Source organism: Equus asinus, chromosome 3, assembly GCF_041296235.1.
Source record: "Equus asinus isolate D_3611 breed Donkey chromosome 3, EquAss-T2T_v2, whole genome shotgun sequence".
NCBI lineage: Eukaryota > Metazoa > Chordata > Mammalia > Perissodactyla > Equidae > Equus > Equus asinus.
The window spans coordinates 101926762-101948333 of record NC_091792.1 but is presented as its reverse complement, the minus strand read 5'-3'; the positions used below and the strand labels follow the sequence as shown (position 1 = coordinate 101948333).

The 21572-nt window shown below is 37.1% G+C and overlaps 1 protein-coding gene across 22 annotated transcripts in view; it reads right to left on the bottom strand.

Annotated features, from left to right (window-relative positions):
* CCDC158 (coiled-coil domain containing 158) overlaps positions 1-21572 on the bottom strand; it is a 91654-nt gene that overhangs the window by 58425 nt on the left and 11657 nt on the right. For 19 of the 22 annotated variants that reach the window (XR_011502178.1, XR_006524532.2, XM_044766177.2 and 16 more), the window contains 9 exons: positions 18799-18941; positions 15929-16143; positions 12014-12123; positions 11575-11902; positions 11144-11220; positions 9945-10055; positions 9204-9318; positions 2507-2626; positions 282-479 (listed from right to left, as the gene is read on the bottom strand). Coding sequence is in view for 20 of the 22 variants with exons in the window: in XM_044766177.2 (XP_044622112.2) it covers positions 282-479; positions 2507-2626; positions 9204-9318; positions 9945-10055; positions 11144-11220; positions 11575-11902; positions 12014-12123; positions 15929-16143; positions 18799-18868 (1344 nt within the window). In the remaining 2 variants the exon portion in view is untranslated. Of the gene's footprint in view, positions 1-281; positions 480-2506; positions 2627-9203; positions 9319-9944; positions 10056-11143; positions 11221-11574; positions 11903-12013; positions 12124-15928; positions 16144-18798; positions 18942-21572 lie in introns of those variants that run through there. The other 3 variants (XM_014865646.3, XM_070505606.1, XM_070505607.1) reach the window with 3 other exon arrangements.

Here is a 21572-nt window from a genome sequence, read left to right as displayed (position 1 = left end):
CCAATTTCTAGGTGAAAAAGAAAAGGTAATTGGATGGGAGTCTCATTACTCAACAACCTATAAAAATGAGACAAAGCTTAACATTCTTAATTTAACACGTTGTCAAAAATATAGAAATGAATAACAGGTTTTTCTATCTTGTTCATAGAATCCATAGCTCTACTTTAGAGCTATTTTAGGCCTATACATGTTCAAGAAAAAAAAACCTCTTCCAGTGACATGAAATACATTGTTCCCCCAGAAGAGACCACTTGCAGAAGCCATGCCGTGCCCTGCCTGACCTGCCGCTCCATCTGGCCCTGACACTCGCTCTTCAAGGCCTTGAGGAGCGCTTCCAGGCGCTGCACCTCCATGTTCCTGTCGTCGAGCTCCCGCCGCAGGTGGTCGATGGTGATGCTGTTGCCAGTGTCCCGGTCCCACAGGCGCTTATTCTGCTCCTTCTCCAGACTCAGCTCCTTCTCTCTTTTATGTAGGTCAGCCTACAAGAAGTGAGGAATGCTTTTCCCCCCTAGTATTAAATAATTAAAATAAAACTCTTATTTTCCTTTTACTATCTTTGGAGTTTTTATGTGACTTGAGAAGCCTTTGATTTTGGAATCTGATTCCCTTTTAACGGCTTGCTTAAGAACAAATACTTCCTAGAAAAATAAGTTAATATTTTGCTTAGTTGTAATTTCTAGCATTATAAGTAAATCTCAATGAACTAGACCCAAAATAACATATAATGAAAAGGAAAATACAGTAGATTTTAAAAGTCCTCCTGTTTTTAGGTTTTAAATTTTCTAACAAAGGCATTATGTTTACATCAAGTGTGCTCCTGTAATAAAGAAATGCTCAAAAGCTCGAAGGAATAGCAATAGTAATTGGTTTACTGCTTCAGAAATGGCAGAATAGTGTCTGGTACTGGGATTGGAGTAGTGTTGGGCTGTGAATAGAATTATCTCCCTCTTCAGTCACTAAAAAATACACAGTGAGTGTTTACTGTTAGCAAAAACTCAAAAGAGAAACAAAGACACACAGATCTTTAAACGACTTATCACCCGAAGACAAAGACAAGACACAGACACAAATAACTGGAAGTGGTTCTTCATTAAAGAAACAGAGCTAAGGAACAGCAGAGAGAAATCACTAAGGAGATCAAAATGCTTCAATAAGGCATCTGTGCTGGGCCATGAGAACAACGTGGAGATGCAGAGATTAGGAAGAACGGACTGGAAAGGGGCATGTGTGGTTTGCTTGGAGCACTGGGTATGGAGAGACAGAAAGGGCTAGAAAGATAAGCTGGGGCCGGATCGTGAACAGTCTTGAATGGCAGGGAGTCTGACTTTATGGGTAAGGTAATTTCTGAGTTGAAGAGTGACACAATCAGAGTTATATTTTAGAAAGATGAATATGGCTGCACTTTACAGACTGGATTGAAGAGGGCAGAAACTGGAATTAGGGACCCTAGTATGGAGACATTGTCATTTTCCAGGTGTACTCATGGGCTAGGACAAAGGGGCAGTGGTGGTAAGAATGAAAAGGAGGGGACGGGTGAGGACCTGTAAGACATTTAATCTCCAAGATTTTCAAATCAGATATGAGGACACTGGGAAACACACAATAGGAGGGAAAGAAATGAAGGATTATCCCAAGGTCTGGAGCTTCTTACACACAGTTGCCAGCTCTACCTTTCGCACATGCTCATCAAGTCCCTTGTCGAGCCTGTGAAGGACGGCTCTACCAGCACAGAGAGCTATACCCTAGAATGGGGTCTGGTAGTAAGAGAGAAATTTATTCCACTGTACCACTGATAGCACACAAAAGGGTACCAAACATTTCCTTTCCTAAATTTCTCAGCCTCTGGTACCTCTAACAGAGGGCAGAGATGGTTCACTATTATCAGAATCCCATTTTCTTTCTTTCTGAAAAAATTTTTACCTAAACTTCCATTCAAATTTTCCAAATACACTCATATGTTGCTTAATAACGGGGATACATTCTGAGAAATGTATCATTAGGTGATTTCGTCGTGGTGCAAACATCACAGAGTGCACTTACACAAACCTAGATAGTATAGCCTACTACACACCTAGGCTGTATGGTACTAATCTTACGGGACCACCGTCATATATGCAGTTCGTTGTTGACCGAAATGTCATTATGCAGTGCCTGACTGTACATAATTTGTATAAGTTTTGAATGTTATTTGGCTTTGAAATGAACGCTCAACACTACTTCAATTTAGCAGAATACAGTATCTAATGGAAGACAATGGCTGTTTGAAGATCAGCTTCACCTAACTTTTAAGCCATAACAGTTCTGCTTAAGGAAAAAAACAGGTAAAGCATAGAATGTTATATTTTATATGCAAATTTTGAATAATATCTAGGAAATTCTATTGTGTATGCATGCACGAATACTTTGTAAAATTTGTAATTTTATAAATGAAACCAGTTTTGTGAAATATTTTGGTGAAAAACTTCCCCAAATTAATCTCATTCATTATTTTAAAGCATAATCTTACCAAGAGCTTTTGAAGCTGATCGTCCAAATTTCCAGATTCCTGACTGAACTGATCGCGTTCTGTCCGTGCCTCAGTTAGCTCCGAGCTGGCGAGGACTAACTGCTTCTCCAGCTCTTCTATCTAAAAGGAAAGCACAAATCAAACAGTCCGACCATGTCAGTGGGTAACGTAAAATAAATATAGTCTTTGGAAAACAAAGGGTATTCTTTTAGGGTCAAAAATAAAAGTTTATTGTGATGCATTCTGCAGTTTTCTAAACTTAAGATCTATGAAGAACTTAGCCAGGGAAATTAGTCAAAATGAACTATCTGGTACGGTTCGATGCAGGCATTGTCTGTAATGCTTCTCTCTCATTTTCACACTAAGATTTATCTTCTGTGAGTGTTCTGTAATTTGGTATTTTAGGAAGCTTGATGTGGCATAAATAACATTCTTCAGAGCCCACACAAATGAACTGTATTATACTTAGAAGAGCTATTTTGTTTCAGAATATCAGAGTTTCAATAATAAAAAGCCATTGAATATAAAAGGATGAATGGTAATATCAAGGTTTAGTTTAGTTTTAGATTATTACATAGTCACTATTTTGAAAGGATGAGTGAATTCAGATACATGTATTAGATACATTAATATATTCATATACACGTTATACATTCCAGTCCTTATTTTCTTCAACTATAAAATGGGGTAGGAGTACCAATTTTAAAAGATTGTTATAGGTATATTTTTCTCTCATGGACAGGGCAGCTGTTTGATCTGTGTGACTATGCACTTTCATGACGTATGCCAGAAGGCCCACCACTATTAACGGCAGTCCTATAGCTCTTGATGTGTAGGCTAAGAGGTTAACATCTCAGATGATGGAGACTCTGGGTTTGGATTTTGGCTTAGCCACACAAATTCATAATTTAGATACTGAGATATTAAAATACTGAGAACATGTTGATACTTAAGAGTTATGTAGTGATACCTGATCTTTAATGTGATACCTACAATACCATCATCATCCACTTTCCAGCAATAAGAACTCTTCCGCATAAATGCTACATATTCCTTCTTACTTCTAAGGCTTCTATTCAACAGGCTTCCAAATCTACTATGTCAAGAACAAAACTTCTTGATTTGTTTGGATGACAAATTGTGATGAAATCTTCTTAAAGAACATATGAGCAAAGCTAAGTTTTTCTTGATGACTCTATTTTCACCTGGACTAGGTTCATTTAAGATCTTCGTTTGTTAATTCAACATATACTTATTAATCACATTATATACACACACATATATGCAACTATCTCTTTAATAAATAAGAATACATAGAAATTATATGTATCTCTTTATCTACACATACGTATACGACTTAAGGGCTAACATAGGACTATCAAACAGTTTCACATATACCTACAGAGTAATATCACAGCTCACAGGGATCAGAGTAGAAATTTTAATATTTACATTGGCTATATTGTAAAACTGACTTTGCATTTGGTTGTATGTTATATATAAAAAATTATTTCACAAGTATTAAGATATACATAAAACGTTAGGTTACTAGATAGAAATGTCCTAATAGATTCTAGTAATCCTATAAAGGAGTACTCTCACTCTTGTGCTTTTCTGAGGGCATATATAGAACAAAGCTCCACAACAATTCAACCTCTATGGCACAAATAGCTTCCTGAGAAAAATGAATGAACAGTACAGTTGATATACTCCTTCAGCTCTATTATTTTTGAGAAAAACTAAGTCAGCACAGACTTACTAAGGACATTAGGAATACTTAGGAAAAAACTCACCAACTTTTACTTTGGGCAGACAAACGTGATCAGAGAGGCAATATGATCAGACTAAGAGTCAAACACCTTAGGCTCTGATCCAGGTTCTGTCACATAACCTCACTGAGTCTCAATTTTTTTTCATCTATAGTTTGAAAAGAGTATTTTGAAAGAGTATTGAAAAGTGATCTTTCAAATTCCTTTCAATTCTGCTTCTAATACTTTTTTATATGAGAAGAACAGTATTAATAAAGTTGAAATTCTGTATTTTCCACCTGTCTTTGGAAACAAAACATGGTCAAAGAAATCACATTTTGAGTTATAAATTTAACAAGAACACTTTCAATTTGAGAAGTTGCATCATATGACTAAAACAAACATTTTCTACTCCTGGCCTGGCATAAAACTACTTCTATCTTTGAGCAAAGTATTTGTATATGTGCTTTAAAAGCTTAAATTAAGACTTGCTATTTTATGTCTGTTTTCATTTTTTAAAAAATTCTGGATGACCATTTGATAATATCAAACTTGATGGTAAAATCTATGAGACCAAAATTTAAAAAAGAAAAGAAAAAGAAAAGAGCCAAGTCTTATCTTTCCATCTAAGGTTATTAAGTATCAGAAGTTCCTCCAGACCCCTAGAGATGTTGGTTTTGTAGTTGTCAGTACTGACTCAACTGCTATAGCTCTGCTTTTACCTTTCACTTTTTAGTGTAAAAATATGTAGATTAATTAACCAATCAAAAAAATAAATAGAGAGTGAAAGGGAAAACCATTGAAGTAGCAGCTGAGCTGATACAAACAGCTGTACAAAACACTATAAAGAAAAGCCTTTTAAAATGTCCAGAATAAATACTGACATCTGAGATATAGTAAAAGTTTTTTCTTTTTCTTTTCTTTTTAAATAGCAGCACTGGTTTTCCCTTTCACCATCTATGAATCAATTTCTGTTTTGGATCACTGGACAAATAAGTATTGGGATCTCATTCTTATCTGATAGTGATTTTAGAGATATTACCAATCACACCAAATTGTACCTTTTGTTTCCTGTGCTCAGAAAGACACAGATAGCAGATAGTAAGCAATGCTGCAGATCAGCACAGAGGTGCATTGGCAGAACTATGCAAAAAGGTTTGCACAGAATCTTCCTGCACAGAATACAGCTCCAGCCAGTGCTACTAAATCTTTACTTTTTGAATATAAAATTCAGCCCCAAATGCTTTCAAAGTAGGAAAAATAAACATATAAACAAGAACACAGGATATTTTTGTTGTCAAAAAGCGAAAGTTAAGAGTAAAGCCAAATCTACAGAGCCAATAGTGACAGCTTCTACTCGTCCAAATTCGTAAAGGGGAATTCTGGAGGTTCTCCTAAAATGGAAAAAGAAGAATAGAAAAAAGCATTACGGTAAAACACTTTCGTAAGCTACAAAAGCTATGTCTAAAATTTTCCTTGAAACCCAATTTCTATTTCATCAATCTGAAAATACTTTTGTTAATCTGAAGAGAAACAATGACCTCCTAAATGAGTTTTCTCTAAATTCATGCATTCTAGTTGGGAAAGTTTTGTTCAGACCTGTCATGTCATCAATTGTTTAAAATAATAAACACTTTTTTTCTGAAGGAGTGTGACCTTAGGAGAAAATACTAATACTGTTTCTCATAAAGTATGTTGATGTATAATAATATCAACACACTCTTATAAATTTCTTTTCACACAAAGCTTATTTTTAATCACAGCCTTTACGTATTATTTTCTTTGATTTTTTTCCTTATTGTTATTTGGACAGTATATACTAAAATGTGCACTGAAGCAGCAGAAAATAAAATAGAGTTTAAAGTTTTAATAGGCTTTAGCAATGTAAAGTCAAAGTATATGAAAATGAAAGAAATGAAAAATCTGTGTTTTTTAGATTTTATATTCAACTCATTACAACAAAAACATTTCATAACAATAGAATTTTTCATGACTCCAAAATGAAATCCTTTTGTTAAATGGCTCGATCTTCCTTGCTCAGTTACACCATGTATTACTGCCATTTCAGGCCAGAGTATATTCAACTCTCTATGAACATGACAAGATAATTACCTCTCAGTGTTCCCCGACTAAGGGGAGTTACTATTAAGAGAGCCTAGTTAAGCATCAACCAGGTGCCAACTTGAACAGGTTCAAACTGCTGTATTATAAATCTCAATGATCTAGATTAAAATTAATTAAGCTGTTATATCCTCCCTTACTTCTATTAAACATTGTGTATTTGAGACTATCAAAATTCTTGGTGATCCACTGTTTACATTAGAGCACAATAAGATAATGATTCTAACAGCATATCTTTATGCATTATCATTTATCTATATAACCTCAAAACATTGATATAAAAAAGTTTGCACTCATTCATCTGGCTGCTTATACTTCTACAATGCCAAAGAGATAAATATTTATAAAAACTCAATCACTATTTTTGTATTCTCTAGATGGATATTTCAGTATTTGTTAAAATTTCCTACCATGCCTAAATTTATAATTGATCAGCATGATGCTATGTATCAGACCATAAGCAAACTAGCAAATAATGGGTGATAGCTTATGAAGGCACAATTTTTCCAACTAATATTACAATGGAAAGCTATAGCAATTTCAAATTATGTAAGAAAACAGAGGTGAGTTGAGTTTTATTTAGCACTTTGTGGCTTTTCAAAGAGTTTGTCAATGAACAGTGAACATTTCATCTTTTCAGAATGGTTTGGGTAGTGATGAATATCAGTTATTGTGCTGGACTGTAACACAACAGCTCTCCTAGCTCCTCTCTCACTGTCAGATCACCAGCGCGCCCTTCCACCCACCTGCCAGCCTTCACCAGAGACGAGTGATAAAGCCTCCTTCCACCCTACGCTGTACTGAAATCGTGACCATCCCGCAGGGCGAGATCAAGACCATCTGTGTAGGCTTGGTCTGCCCAGAACAGGGTGGACATTCCTGCTGTCAATCTTCAGAGGAAAAGCTCATCCTGAGGAAAAAAAGCTAGAACACAAAAAGCAGACCTCGGAGAAGCAGAAAAGCAGAAATGTTTCTCTCCAGGCTTCTGTTTCTTGGGTTTAGCCCTTAAGCAGTGGAAGGTTCCTTAAAACTGCTCCTAGGGGACAGTGGTTGAAATGACCCTGACACAAACATTTAGGCTAAGAGCTAAGAAGGGTTTGGTAGGGTAGTGTTATTCAAACTGCAACCCACCAGTGAATCATGAATCATTTAGTGAGCATCAAAAATCAGCATCTGAAGAGAACAAAAAATAGCCAGTGTCATACATAAAGGGAGTAAAATTTGCTTCAGCTAGATGTGTGCACTAGATAATAAGGTAAACTATTTCCTACTGTGAGTAGTGATCAAAAATGTTGGAAAGCCACTGCTGTAGAGGATCCAAATCTCATAACTGAGATTACAGTGTTTCATGTTACTCTTTATTGTTTAGACTTTAGTAAAGCTATGTCTAAAATTTCCTTCTTATTTTAGCTGGGCCACAGGGAATAAGGTCGAGGTCTTACATTCCTTCTGTGCCCGAACTAGAGAACCGAGGAAGAACAGCCTCCTTCTGTGGCCAGCCCAGGGGTAACAGTGGTAATTCAATGAGGGGTGGCCCAAAGGAGGCCAAATGCCTGGAAAAATGAAAGCTGCAATATTCAACTGCTTCTTCCCATGTGAAGCTTTCTTCTCATACTGTTACTCTGTAGAATTGGGTTACTGTATAAAGAAAATCTGGTAGCTTCCTTATACTCTATTTCTTCCCAATCAGCTAAGATGTGAGAAATTGGCTAAAAGCAATGGTTAGAATTGTAGACTCTCTTACATGTAGGATAACTATATTTGGAATTTATCTTCCAAACTGCGACACTTTAGAGATGAAAGGTGGTTTAACAAAACAGAACACTGGGATAGCAGGTGTAAACTGGGACTGTCCCACCAAATGGGCCTGTATGATCACCGTTCTCCTAGGGAACAAAGAACACAAGCTCCTCTGAATGGTAGCTCTTCACTTGTTTTTTTAGGGTCTCTACTGTTTCATAAATGCTTGAAATTAACAGAAGCATAAGTTCTGGATAAATGATTGATAATGATAGTGAATAGCTCCCCTTTAGCTGTGGAAAGTGAGAGAACAAAAACGACAGAATCAAATGTTAATTAATATCTGGTTTTAAGAGGAATTGTGCGATGAGCCATGAAGATTTATCTTCCTAATTATTTTTATTCAGACCAGTCTTAAAGTTAATTCAGTTTGCTAGCCACACGATAATAATTGGGAGTTGAAGTAAGAGCTAGAAGGAAGGCCCCTAAAGTATTGAGTGGTAGGGAGAGACAAGCTGGCACCAAAGTATTTGCTAAAGCTAAGCTTTGTAAAAATAATTTAAATGGCCTTATTTTTAAATTTATTTTTAGAAACTTACCTGAAATATGCAACATTTTATCTGAGAATGAATTTGAGCAACAATTTAAATTAAAATTGTTTATAATTTAACATTTTGACATCCTCCTACTCCACCTTATAAACTGCTTTTAGTTTGAAATTATTACTTTGATTCATCATTTTCAAATATTCCATTAAAAAGTATATAATTGGGGGGCTGGTCCCGTGGCTGAGTGGTTGGATTCATGCACTCCACTTTGGCGGCCTGGGGTTCACCAGTTCAGATCCTGGGCACGGACTTACACACCACTCATCAGGCCAGGCCGTGGCAGCATCCCACATAGAAGAATTAGAACGACCTACAGGTAGGATATACAACTATGTACTGCGGCTTCGGGGAGGAAAAAAAAAAGAGGAGATTGGCAACAGATGTTAGCTCAAGGCCAATCTTCCTCACCAAAATAAAAAGTATATAATTGGTTCTGTGTATAATAGTCTCTGGAAGCAGAGCAGCAAAATCTAACCTCACCTTGTCTTCATACATCCTTTTGGCTTCCCTTAACTCAGAACGTAGCTGAGAAACAGTAGATTCCAGTTCACTTAGTTGACGCATATACATTGAATTTTGGTTTCTTGCTTGTTCTCTAAGAAGGGTTTAAAGGGAGAATAAAAACAAATGGCAAGCTAAGAATAAGTGTAATACCTAAGTGTACTCCAGCTTTTAGATACTTCCACTCATTATTTTCTATGGCATTACTAGGCCAAAATTTTCCAAAATTGCTTCTTCAAAGCTTCAGTTCAAGAATGTCAACTGCTGAAGCTGGGTGATGTGTATATAGGAGTCCATTTGTACTATTTCCTCTCTACTTTTGGGCACAATTGAAAATGTTCATATAAAAAGTTTCACACACAAGCTCAAATTATAAAATTATTTATATGCATATATATACATTTTATTTATGTATATTCATAACTCACACATACATATATAGTGCGTGTGTCTTTGATTTATCCTATCAGTTGAAATATGAACAATATTTAAAACATCCAATTCCAAGAGGCCCAAATACTTGCAATAAAACTTCTGATATGGTCATATATTATCATTTAAATAATCTTTGCTGTTCATTTGAATGTTAGAAAAGTTTTACTTTCTTGTGGAATTATTAAGCAATTTTTAAAAAATTTTAGAGCAGAAAATTTAATTAAAATAATATCTCTAAAATGAAGATAAATGACTACCAATTTCAAACCAGCAGGACACACATACTGAATGATTTCCAGTTGACTCTGGATACTGTTGGCTTGGCTTCGAGCACTGCTAGCTTTTTCAGTAAGTCCTGTTACTTCAATTTCATGTTCATTTATTAACTGCTCAATCCTATAAAAAGAATGTGATGACTATTATTTGATACACAAGACTTTCCCTATGAATTATTTCAGAAATTAATAACTTTCAACACTCTTAAAGTAAGTATTTTCTTTTGGCTTTGAATATGCTACTCTTTTTATGAGAAGTGTCTAAGATAGGTCCAGAACCCTTTATCCAAATCCTTTGGGGGCCAGCTAGGTTTTGGAATTTAGATTTTCAAAAAAATCTTACAATGATAATAAATTACAAGCATTATATATTATATGACACGCCTAGCGAAGTGTCCTACAAGCCAAACATATTACTAATGCAACAACAGGTTTTTAAATATTCACACTAAACCATAAAGACGATAAATAGCTTTATATTAGCTCAGGTCAGGTTTTGCCAACAAATGAGTGACAAAGACTCTCTCCTTGACCAAACTTTAGGCAGGCTCCTCTGAGCCTCTACTAGGCTTTGACCTTGGCACCCTTCCTCCCTCGCCTCCCCAACTTTGGCCTGCCTTGCTCAGGCTTGGTAAGAATCCTGTTAAGTCAGTTTAGGAGAATCCCCCCACCCCTGATGTCTCCTCTTAGTGATTTTCCATCCACTGACCCCCTGACCCTGCTCCTTGGCTATAAACCTCCACTTTCCTGGTTGTATTGGGAGTTGAGCCTGATCTCTCTTCCCTAATGCAAATTCCTACTGCAATAGTCTTGAATAAAGTCTTCCTTACCATTTTAACAACTGCCAGAATAATTTTTTCTTTAACATGAATTTGCCACAAACCTATGAAAAAAAATTCTGTGTTTCAGAGCTTTTTAGATTTTGGAATTGCTGATGAGGGACTGCGGATCTGACGTTTAGTTTCACTATGATTTCTATACAGTCACACATTGCTTAACGACAAGGATACGTTCTGAGAAATGCGTTGTCAGGCGATTTTGTCATTGTGAGAACATGATAGAGCGTACATACACAAACCTGGGCAGTATAGCCTACTACTCGCTGGGCTATAAGGTACTAATCTTATGGGACCACTGACACACACGTGGTTCATTGTTGGCTGAAACGTCATTATACAGCACATGACTATACTCCAGTCAGAAACCTACCTATCTTGATGTTGTTGAAGAAGTAGTTCTATTTTGCTCTGTGATTCAGATTTCAGTGCTTCAAGCTGATCCTCTACCTGGTTACAAAAAAGAAATGTTGATTTAGGGACTGATGAAAGCTTGGAAAATTTAGACATTTTCCAACTAAAGGAATGCTTTAGAAAGATGCAAATAGAACAAGAAAATGAGATACCTCCTATCACTGTATTTCATTAAATCTTTTACTTTGGCTACACTCTCATTAAGCTATACAGGCAAACCAAGCTAATTCCCTTTATTTACTGAGAGATCATTGTGGAAGCAACTTCTGTCATTTTAGAGAACAAAAATGAAAACTTGGCTTACTTTCAAGAACTTAAAAAATTATACACCTAATACTATTCTCTTAATGAATTTTAATATAAAATTGAAGTAGTGTTCTCACCACTTACTGGAAATATCCTCCCTTTAAGATAAGAAATCTCTGTGTCTAATTCTCTCAGGATTTTACTGATGGCTGTGCCCAAGCTGCGGAAGTGGAGAGTGGCCATGCTGTCGTGTTCGTAGACTTTCTTGCCTGAGGTTTCTTCAAAGTCAACTAGGATTGACCGGATTTCTTGAAGCACTCCCTCATGACCAAGCATAGTCCTTCTTAGCTGCTCTATCTGGGTGGTGCTATCTCTCAGCATGTCCTCCTTAAGGCATTTGGCAGCTTCAAGTTCGTGAACCGTATTTTGAAGCTGATTTCTTAAGTCCTCCTGGGACTGACTCTCCCTTCGTCTATGAAATAAATGAAAGAGAAGAAATAATACTGATAAAATTCATATTCACACAAGTAGCTTTATACTACAGAGTAAAACTTTAAAATAATTTCAGGTAAGAAATCCCAACCTGATGTCAACCATGGCATCTCTCTCCATTTGCATCTCTTGAAGTTTTGTTTGCAAATCAATGACTGACTGCCTTAAGTAAAACTTTTGTTTCTCATGCAATTCATTGCTCTGAAAAAAATGCCATGCAAATTAGTCATTGCTAGAGGAACATATTTCCTTATAGCTAATAATTTCAAAAAAACTATATGTTATTATTTTTATGTGTACTTCCTTCCCCCTTCACCATAGTTCAGGGCTTAATTAACCAATTCACACCTAGATTACTGGAATACCTTAACTAGTCTCACCGTCTCAAGCTTGCCCTCTTCAATCTATTCTCTACTTTATAACCAAAACACTATTTCTAAAACAAATCTGACTTCTGGCTCAAGATAGAGATAGGAATAAGTTTTGTTCCTGAAAACAGGAGAATTGGTTAAAATTCTACATACAGAAAAGTAAACCCCCACTTCCAACCCACTTAAAATACTTGACAGCAGATAACCACCACCCAAAATCAAGGTGTTCTACTACAAAGAAATTCACTAAGATCTCTAAAATCAGGCACTGAGGGATCTCCCAGCATAACAACTGATGCCCATCTAATCATCGCAAAGCAGAGCCATCAAGTTCTGCTCATGAACAGAGAGCTTGCCATCATCTTTTTCATTGTTCATCCTTGAGTATGAACAAAAAAACCCCAAACCACTAAACACTTGAAGGAAGATTGTTAAAAAAAACAAACCCAGAGACCAAGATGAAGCAGATAAGCAAACGTCCAGAAAAAAAGATCCAGAAATAAACTTAATGCAGCAATGGAAGAATACTTCCTAAAACTTCTATTTGCAGAGAAATCTGAAAGACATTACAGCCATAAAGTAAGAGGATACTATGCCAAAGAAGTGCTCAGGGGAGAAGAAAGAACTTGTGGAAATTAAAAATATGTCTGCAAACTAAAAAGTTGCACTAGAAATTGTGGAAGTCAAGAAATGTCCCCCAAAAGCAGAAAAAGTAGACCAAAAAAACTGAAAGAAAAGGTAAGAGATTCAGAGGTTCAACCTAGGAGATAATATCTGACTATCAGGTGGTTCAGAAAGAGAGAAGTGGGAAAGCTATCATAGAAAAAACACAACTGAATTCCTTAAACCTGAAGGGCACAAATCTGCAGACCAAAAGGAGCCATTGAATCCCTAGCACATTGAGTAAAAATAAAATCCACAACTAAGCACATTATGGTGAAATTTCAGAGATAAAGAGCAGACTCTAAAGCTTCCAAAGATGAATCTCAATTAAGTAAAAACATCTCTCTATAAAGGAACAAGAATCAGACAGACATCTACTTCTCAGCATTACTGAATGCAAGGGCACAATATTTTCAAAGGATTGAAATAATACGACTTTTTTTATCCAGCTAAAGGCATTCTCAGAATGCCAAGATTCATAAAATGTATGTCCCATTTACTCTTTTTTAAGTTTCTAAAGATGTGCTTTGACTACATGAAGTAGATCAAGAAAGAGGAAGACAGGAAACAGTGATTCCTGGAAATCATGGGTGCAACCAGGAAGGCAGTGATGGGAGTCTTAGGAAAATAGTTATACAACAGACCTAAGGAGAAACTCATCTAAACTGGGAAAAAAGACGGAAGACTCCTGAAGAGTCCTGGGTCAATGGAGAATTTGAGAGACAACCTATATGACAGTTTTCTTTTTTTTAAATGAGAATATGATGAAGGCAAATAGTATGAGGAAAATAAAAAGCATTAGGAACCACCAGAAAAACAAAATGTTACACAAGAAAGAAAATGTAATAGGATACCACCTGATTCTGCAATGAACAATGTTTATGTAGTCAATATAAGGTAAGTCCCTTTACCTTCACCTTTTATGGTCTAGATGAATGACTACAGTAGTCTGAACTTTGGATGGTAACAGTAGAAATGGAAAGAGCTGAGAAATATATATGAGGTACACCAGATGGACCTAGTGATCAAGTGGACGTCAGGGAAGAGGAAGAGGTATTAGGAATGAATCAGGTCTTTGCCTCGTGCAACTATGAAGGAATACCGGAGGAAGAGTAGGTTTGGGGGAAAGATCATGTAAACAGTTGGAAATGTTGAGTTTACAGAGCCTGGGAAACATTTCAAGTAGAAATATCAAGTAAGTATGTGGGTATACTCACTGGTGTGAAGCTAAGATAAGAGGTCTGCACTAGAAATATAAGTTAAGCATTCACTGCTGCATAAATGGCAACAGAAGCCATGAGAATCACTAGGACTGTCTACGGAGGGTTTTGCTGGAACAAGAAACTGAAAAAGAACGAGCTCAAGGAAAATCAGGAGAGCATGTTTCCATAAGAACTAGAAAGAGTGCTTCCGCTAGAAAAGAGTGCTTCAAGAAGAAAAGGATAGTCACCTGTGTCAAATGTTGTTGAAAAGTCAAGTAAGATAAGGAATGTAAAGCATGGATTGGATTTAGCATCACTGCTTACCCCTACTGTAGCACAGATCTCACTGTTACTAACATTTTCTATTTTAAATATCTCAGCCACAAGATTGTAAACGTGTACAGGGAAAGGACCATGTCTTTTCCATCTTTATATATCCAGTACATAGAACAATATCTGTTACATAGGAGGTTCATGCTAAATATTACAAGTACCCAAATAGGCCTGCTATTTATTTACTGATTTAATACATATTTATTGGGAGTCAATCAAATGTCAGATACTCTGTCAGAGGATGGACATAGAAAGTGAATTAAGAGACCGTTTCTTTCCCTCATTGGTACCTCTGTGCTTCATTCATCTATCTATCCATCCATCCATCCATCCATCCATGTCTGTCCATCTGTCCGTGCATCCATTCATCCATCTTTATTAGTGTACTTACCATAAGGTATTGTCACTATTTGTTTATATACTAGCTCTCCTTCAAGTCTATGGACTCTTTATGGATCCTATCTTATTCATCTTTGTATCCCCTACATTTAATTCAATAGTACATCATTTTCAGCACTTAATAAAGTCATAGTCTTTTTTGCTCAAAGTGTTCACACAGTCTCGTGAGGTAGAACAATGCCTTAATGAGTACAATAAAATGTACTAAATACTATAATAGACACGTGCACACAGGCTATATAGCGGAGAACACACCTAATGCTGTCTAGAGGAAAGGCTTTGGAGAAGGAAATGCTTAAGCTGAATTTTGATGGGTACTAAGAATTTGCCAGGCAGACAAGGTAAAGAGGAAGAAATGGCCCGGGCAAAGGCATGACGGTCTAGAATAGCATGGTACATGCAGGGAAGAGCAAGTAACTTGATATCCCTGGAATGGAGGGAACATATGGGGAACAGGTAGCAGATAAGGCTCAAATGTACAAGGGGAGGTTATATGATGAAGTGCCTCGTATCCGATGGTAAGTTTGACTTTTAGGCTGTAGACTACTGGGACCCAACATGCAACTGTAAAGCTGGCTATAGCCAGCTTGATTCTACATACAGTCCACTTGAAATTTTTAGCAAATAACTTCCATATACTATGTAGCTATCATGTATACACATGTATCTAAAAACTTATTCCTACCACTGCTTTGTATAGAAAAACCAGGTATTGTGATAGGAGAACAGCAGGCCTGAACCAATTATTAATCAAAATTACAGACGAATGTCATTAATTATAACATTTTGAGCTATCCAAATTTCATTAAAATTAACCATGAAACCAATGCATTATGACTAATTATTAACAAAAGAAAAATAGGTATGTAGACTTTTCATCAGTCCAATTTTTAATATTGAAATAGAAGGCATAGGCCAAATTAACAAGTTTAACCAGTTAAGTTTTTCTTCCAGGAAGTTTAGGTTCTATTCCAACGCAACGTGCTTCACTGTCATCCCAAAATGGCCTCAGGTACTAGAAGTAAAAATGCAACTCACTTCATTTAGTCTTCTCTGCAAATCTTTGACTTGATGGGAGTACTCTTCTAAAACACGTTCAATGTGCTCTTTTCCAGGGTAAGGGATGACTTTTCTATGAGAATCAAGTTCCACTTCATATTTAGGGAAAAAAGGAATTTGTGTCAATGTCCCAGCTGAAGCTGTGTTTTCAATTATTGTACCACGAATAGATGATATAAAAAATGGACTTGAACCTAAATATTAAAGAATTAATCAATTAATTAACTTATGAAATAACGTTGTGGCAAACATTATCCTAGATGATTCCCTTATTGAACCCTGAGGAGCCCGAGGCCTCATGGGGAAAACAGACAAGAGAAAGATTGGTGAGAGCTCTGAGAGAGATGAGCACAAGGTAAAAAGGAGGATTAGGGAGGAGAAGGGATATTTGACAGTGTTCGAGTGACGCTTGAGCTGAATGAACTCTGAAGTATTGTTGAACAAGAATTAACTAGTATGGAGGACAGGAGAAGAGGAAGAGCATTCCAGGCAGTGGGAGCACCATAATTGTTGGTGAAGAGGCTTGAGAAAGCATGGCATATTCCAGGTGAAAGGAAAGTAGCAGCCAGATATGAGAATGAAAATATAAGTCAGATCATGAAGGGTCTTGTGGTCATGCCAAGGACTTCAGACTTCATCTTGAAAGCTCTGGGGACTCATTACTGGACTTGAAAGTAGGGGGGTATTATAACTAGGTTTGTGGTTTGAAAAGGCTCTCTGGCATCAGTGTGGAAAAGGCATTGGATGGGGAAAAAACTGAAGGTAGAGAATCTAAGTGGAAGAAAGCTTTCAACAATACAGGCAAGAAGTGGCAAGAGTCTGTCCTAGAGCAGAGGCAGTGGTGATAGATACAAGAGCATGGATTTGAGAAATATATGTGGTAAGTAAGAGAGACGGAGGTGTCAAAAGATTTCTCGTGGGTTTTGAGCTTCAGCAACATCTAAGTAATGATGTTTGATTTGCAAATACTGTACATGGACTTGAAGTTCAGGAGCGTGTTTTGTTTCAGAGATAAGGATTCAGGAATCATCAGCATATGAGTTCCAGTGAATCTCTGGAGTCAATGGGATCACCTGGGGGCAGTGTAAAGAGTGAAAAGAGAAGAGGATTAAGAAGAGTACTCTGAGGAAATTCCGATATTTAAAGGGAAGACAAAGTAAGTGAAACCCAGTATGATTCACAGAAGACCCACAAAGATTTTAGAGAATTACAGTCAAGAAACACCACTGGCTTGGACTGAGGAACAGAGACGGTGTGAAATGAAGAGAAGCTTTTCTATAAGCAGGCTGAGAAAACCACTCAGCTGAAAACATATGCTACCTTTCATGCAAAAGGAAGGAGGACTCAAAATCAGACCCAACAGTCCAGAGGATAGAGCCAAGATACGAAAGTGGGTGGCTAGAGTAAAAGTCAAAATGATAATAACTAGAAAGGTCAAGAAGCTGTGGGTCTAAGATCTTAGACAGGTCATCCATGAGGACAATGATATTACCAGATGACAATGTGCCTGAGGAAGCAAAGACAACCCATGAGCTAAGTGCCAGTGCCCGTGATGAGTATGAGGAATATAGTGTAAGTGGGGAGGTGAGGAAGTGGGCAGGGCAGATGGGTATAGTGGGGCGGAAGTGACAATGGCATCTTAGGATGGGAAGAGCATCCTAAGAAGGAGAAGCTTGTCTACGGCCACACCACCCTGAACGCGCCCGATCTCGTCTGATCTCGGAAGCTAAGTAGGATAGGGCCTGGTTAGTATTTGGATGGGAGAAGCAGAAGCTTTTGCAAAATAAGGCTACTAAAATAAAGGTTTTTAAGCAGAACAGTAAAACAACAGACCTGTAACTGAGAATAAACTCTGGATGCATACTTTTAGATGAGAGAGACAAGACAGGGAAAGCAGTCAAGACTGTGCAGGCCATTTGCCTGACTGCCAGAAAATCCCTTCTCTGTCTTTCCCCTAGTCTGCTGTGTGGTGTAGAGAACTACTTTTCCCGGGCTCTCTTCCCAACTTGTTTCCTGGTAGGTTCACCATAGGAGGCGCTGGCGAACAATGAGAAGGCAGGAGGAGACGAGAAGCTAAGGTACTGCTCCTTCTCACCTGCCTCAGATGGGCTTCCTGTTAGTGGTGGCTTAATCCCTCTGGGCAGCCCTCTCTGTGGTTCTAGCTCCTGCTTCTATGTCCTCAGAACAGTTTCTTTTCTCATGGTCCTTCTAGCCCCAGGGCTGGTAGCAGCTTCCTGCAGTTTGTAATCTCTGGGTTGTCTTACCCATTCCCTGCGAGACTTCTCAGCTTTTTCAACACCTGTGTTACAGAGTTCCTGTATTAAGTTCTGCCTATTTATTCCACCTGTTTCTGTTTTCCTGACTATCTCTTGACTGAAATAATTTCAGTCAGAGTTGATGGGGGCCTGAAGTAGGACAGCAGTAATGGGAACAGAAAGAGAAAAATGGATTCGAGACATTTCTGAGAATAGAAGTAACAGGACTTGGTACCTGGCTGGATGTGGGAGTGGATAAGGGAAAACGATACAAATTCTGGCTTAGAGTGGACAGAGGAAGAGAAGACGTTAGGGAAACATGGAATGTGTTGAAGTGCCTCAACATGGAGACAATTTTTAAACCAAAAAAGTAATGTAAACATATGCTAAGAAACAGATACGCTATTTTTAAAAGACTAAACAATTTCTTCCTCAGAAAGTAGAATTACAAACAACATGGTAAACATTCATGACCAAGGTCTGTGCCCAGCACAGTTAAAACGAAAACATACTAAAGAACAGCAGTTTGAACGAATATTATGAAGACTGCTTAATTCTAATTTTTTCCCATTTTGTTCTATAAAGAATACATACCTCCATTGGATGTCATGCCACTACTTGATAAAAGATCTTCATTATTTGATTCACAAGACTTTGGTTCCATATTAAATATTGCTACCTGTTCTTAGAGATCTTGAAGTATGAATGCTTCCCTGTTTGGTTCTTTTAGTTCTTATCTATAAAAGACAGAGATTCAATCTTTATTAATAAGGCATTATGTGAAAAAAACTCACAGAAGAGGAAATGACATTGTTCATATTTGAAATTTAGTAGTAATTTTTCACCAAGAAAATATTATATAGAAATATTTTATTATTATATAAAAGCAATAGATGAATAGAATCTTATTCTAAAAATTGTTGATTTTAATGGCCAAGTCGCTTAGTAAAGACAACTTGCAAATCAGAAACTAATACTCTAATTATTATGATAATTAGCATTCTGATTTGGGGCACAGTTTTTTCTCAAGTCTCTTATAAAGTTACATTGTCAAATAATGAAAGAAAATATCTCCTTAGTAAAAAGTCACAAATTAGTAAAAAAATCACAAATCAGCAATTTGGAAATCATTAATAAAAGTGGAAAAACTGCTTTGATATCAAAAAGTGCTCATAAGTTTAGATTAGGCCAAGACGGCACTTCTGAGTTTGGAGAACAATGGCAGTGGCCTGATTCCAAATCTCCCCCTCATCCTTTGAAAACAACCGTAAAAACAATAAAGATAACAAATAAATAAAACCACATTGGCTCCATACTTTAAGCATCCCTAAAAGACAGAGAAGAGTGCAACCTTCAAATATTTGTAAGCAGAGGGAAAATTTTTTCTAAAAGAGCTCCCACAGTCCACCTGCCAACACTGCAGGCCATGGGAGAGAAGGAGAACGGGAGAGAAGCTGAAAAGACTGAACAGGAGCAGAGGGGAACAGAAGGCTGAGAGGAAGCACAGACAAACTCACCCCCAGAAAGTGAACAATGAAAGCCAGGATACTAAGCATGGGTTGGAACTCGACAGTCTACAGCCCTGGCTATGCACTAAGGGCTTGAAAGTGGGAGGGGACCAGAAGTAGCAGCCTAGGAGAAGCAGTGTTTTTGGGGGAGAATCAGGTACAGAGAGAAGCAGTGGTCTCCCCTGGAGTCATGGCAGTAAAGGGAAAGGAGGAAATGAGAGGGGAAATTCAGGGACCAGCAGAAACAAAAAGAGGCAACATACGGCAACCCTCCTTCTCCCACCACCATCCATAAGAGAAACCGCACGGAAGAAGACACCCTCAAACTAGAAATCCTGCCCACGAAAAACAGGAATAGACTAAAGCAGACCACATCTATACAAAACTACTATAAAATGTTAGAAAAGGTGAATAAAATCTTTTCTGCTGATGAAAAGTACCCCCCTTGGCCACCCTACAGACAAATACGTAGTCAAGGAAACAGTAACACAACACTCCAAACTGAACTAAATATTCTCCAACAAGCATGTGGAGATATGAAAAATCACCCTTGAATCAGAAATGTAAAACCAAAGAACAGAAGTGGACAAGAAACAAATCAAACAAGCAAACAAACAAACAAGAAGAAATGAAATGAGAGTTGGCTGAAGTCAGGAAAGAAAGAGAAGAAAAAGACAAAGTATAGAAGAAATGGAAACCAAATTACAAAGTATACAAGGAAGGAGAGATCATAATGAAAACGTAATAAAGGCATTGAAGAAAATCAGAACAACCAAAAGAATGAAAACTGAGATAAAGAAGTAAACAGGGTGGGAAGGGAAGCAAATGAAATGGAAGACAGGCAAAGGAGGCTGACCATAATTGGCGCCTCTGAAAAAAAAAGTCAAAACAACGAAACAGAAGTATTAATTAAAACTATAATCCAAGAAAGTTGCCTAGAAATAAAAAAAGACCCGAACTACATATTTTTCATATTAGGGAAAATTGATCAAGACTGATCAACTCTGAAACATATCCTAATAAAACAACATTAAGACTGGCAAATGTGGGAAAGCATTACAACTGATGAAAATCCTTTGGTTTTTCTGTAGGTTTTAAATTTTTCAGAAAAAATCTGGAAACAAAGGTAAAGATGAACATTACAAAAAAAAGATGACTGGGAATACTTTGCAAAAGGACTGATGGTGAACATTTAAATACTCAATTGTAGAGTTGAGACTAAAACATGGGTGGGGTAAAAGCATTAAAGAATAATATACAAGTATATATGTGTGACAAAGAAGAACAGATGTAACTAAAAATGGGAAGAGAAGTCCCATTCACAACAACATGGATAGACCTTGAGGGTACTATGTTGAGTGAAATAAGCCCCAGACAGAGAAAGACGAACTCTGTATGACTCCACTCATAGGTGGTAGTTAACATATAGACAAAGAGAACTGATCGGTGGTTACCAGGGGAAACGGGGGATGGGGGGAGGGCACAAAGGGGGAAGTGGTGTACCTACAACATGACTAATAATAATGTACAACTGTAATTTCACACGGTTGTTAACTATCATAATCTTAATTTTAAAAAAAATGGCAAGAGAAGAGAGGAAAAATGAGAAAGCAGAAGACGGTCCCTGGTTGTCAAAGGATATCATTTAAAACAGACAAAAAACAAAGGGTTAAGTAAGAAAAAAAGGGGGTTTTCGGTGCACTATAAAAAGTATTAATGCAAAGGTAACCACTAGAATAAAAATACAAACCTTCTCAAGTGACAAAAGAATTTTAAAAATAAAAAGTAAAGAAGAAAACACCAAATACACACAGTAAACAGAATATAATACATACAGAAATTACACCACAAGATAATAAT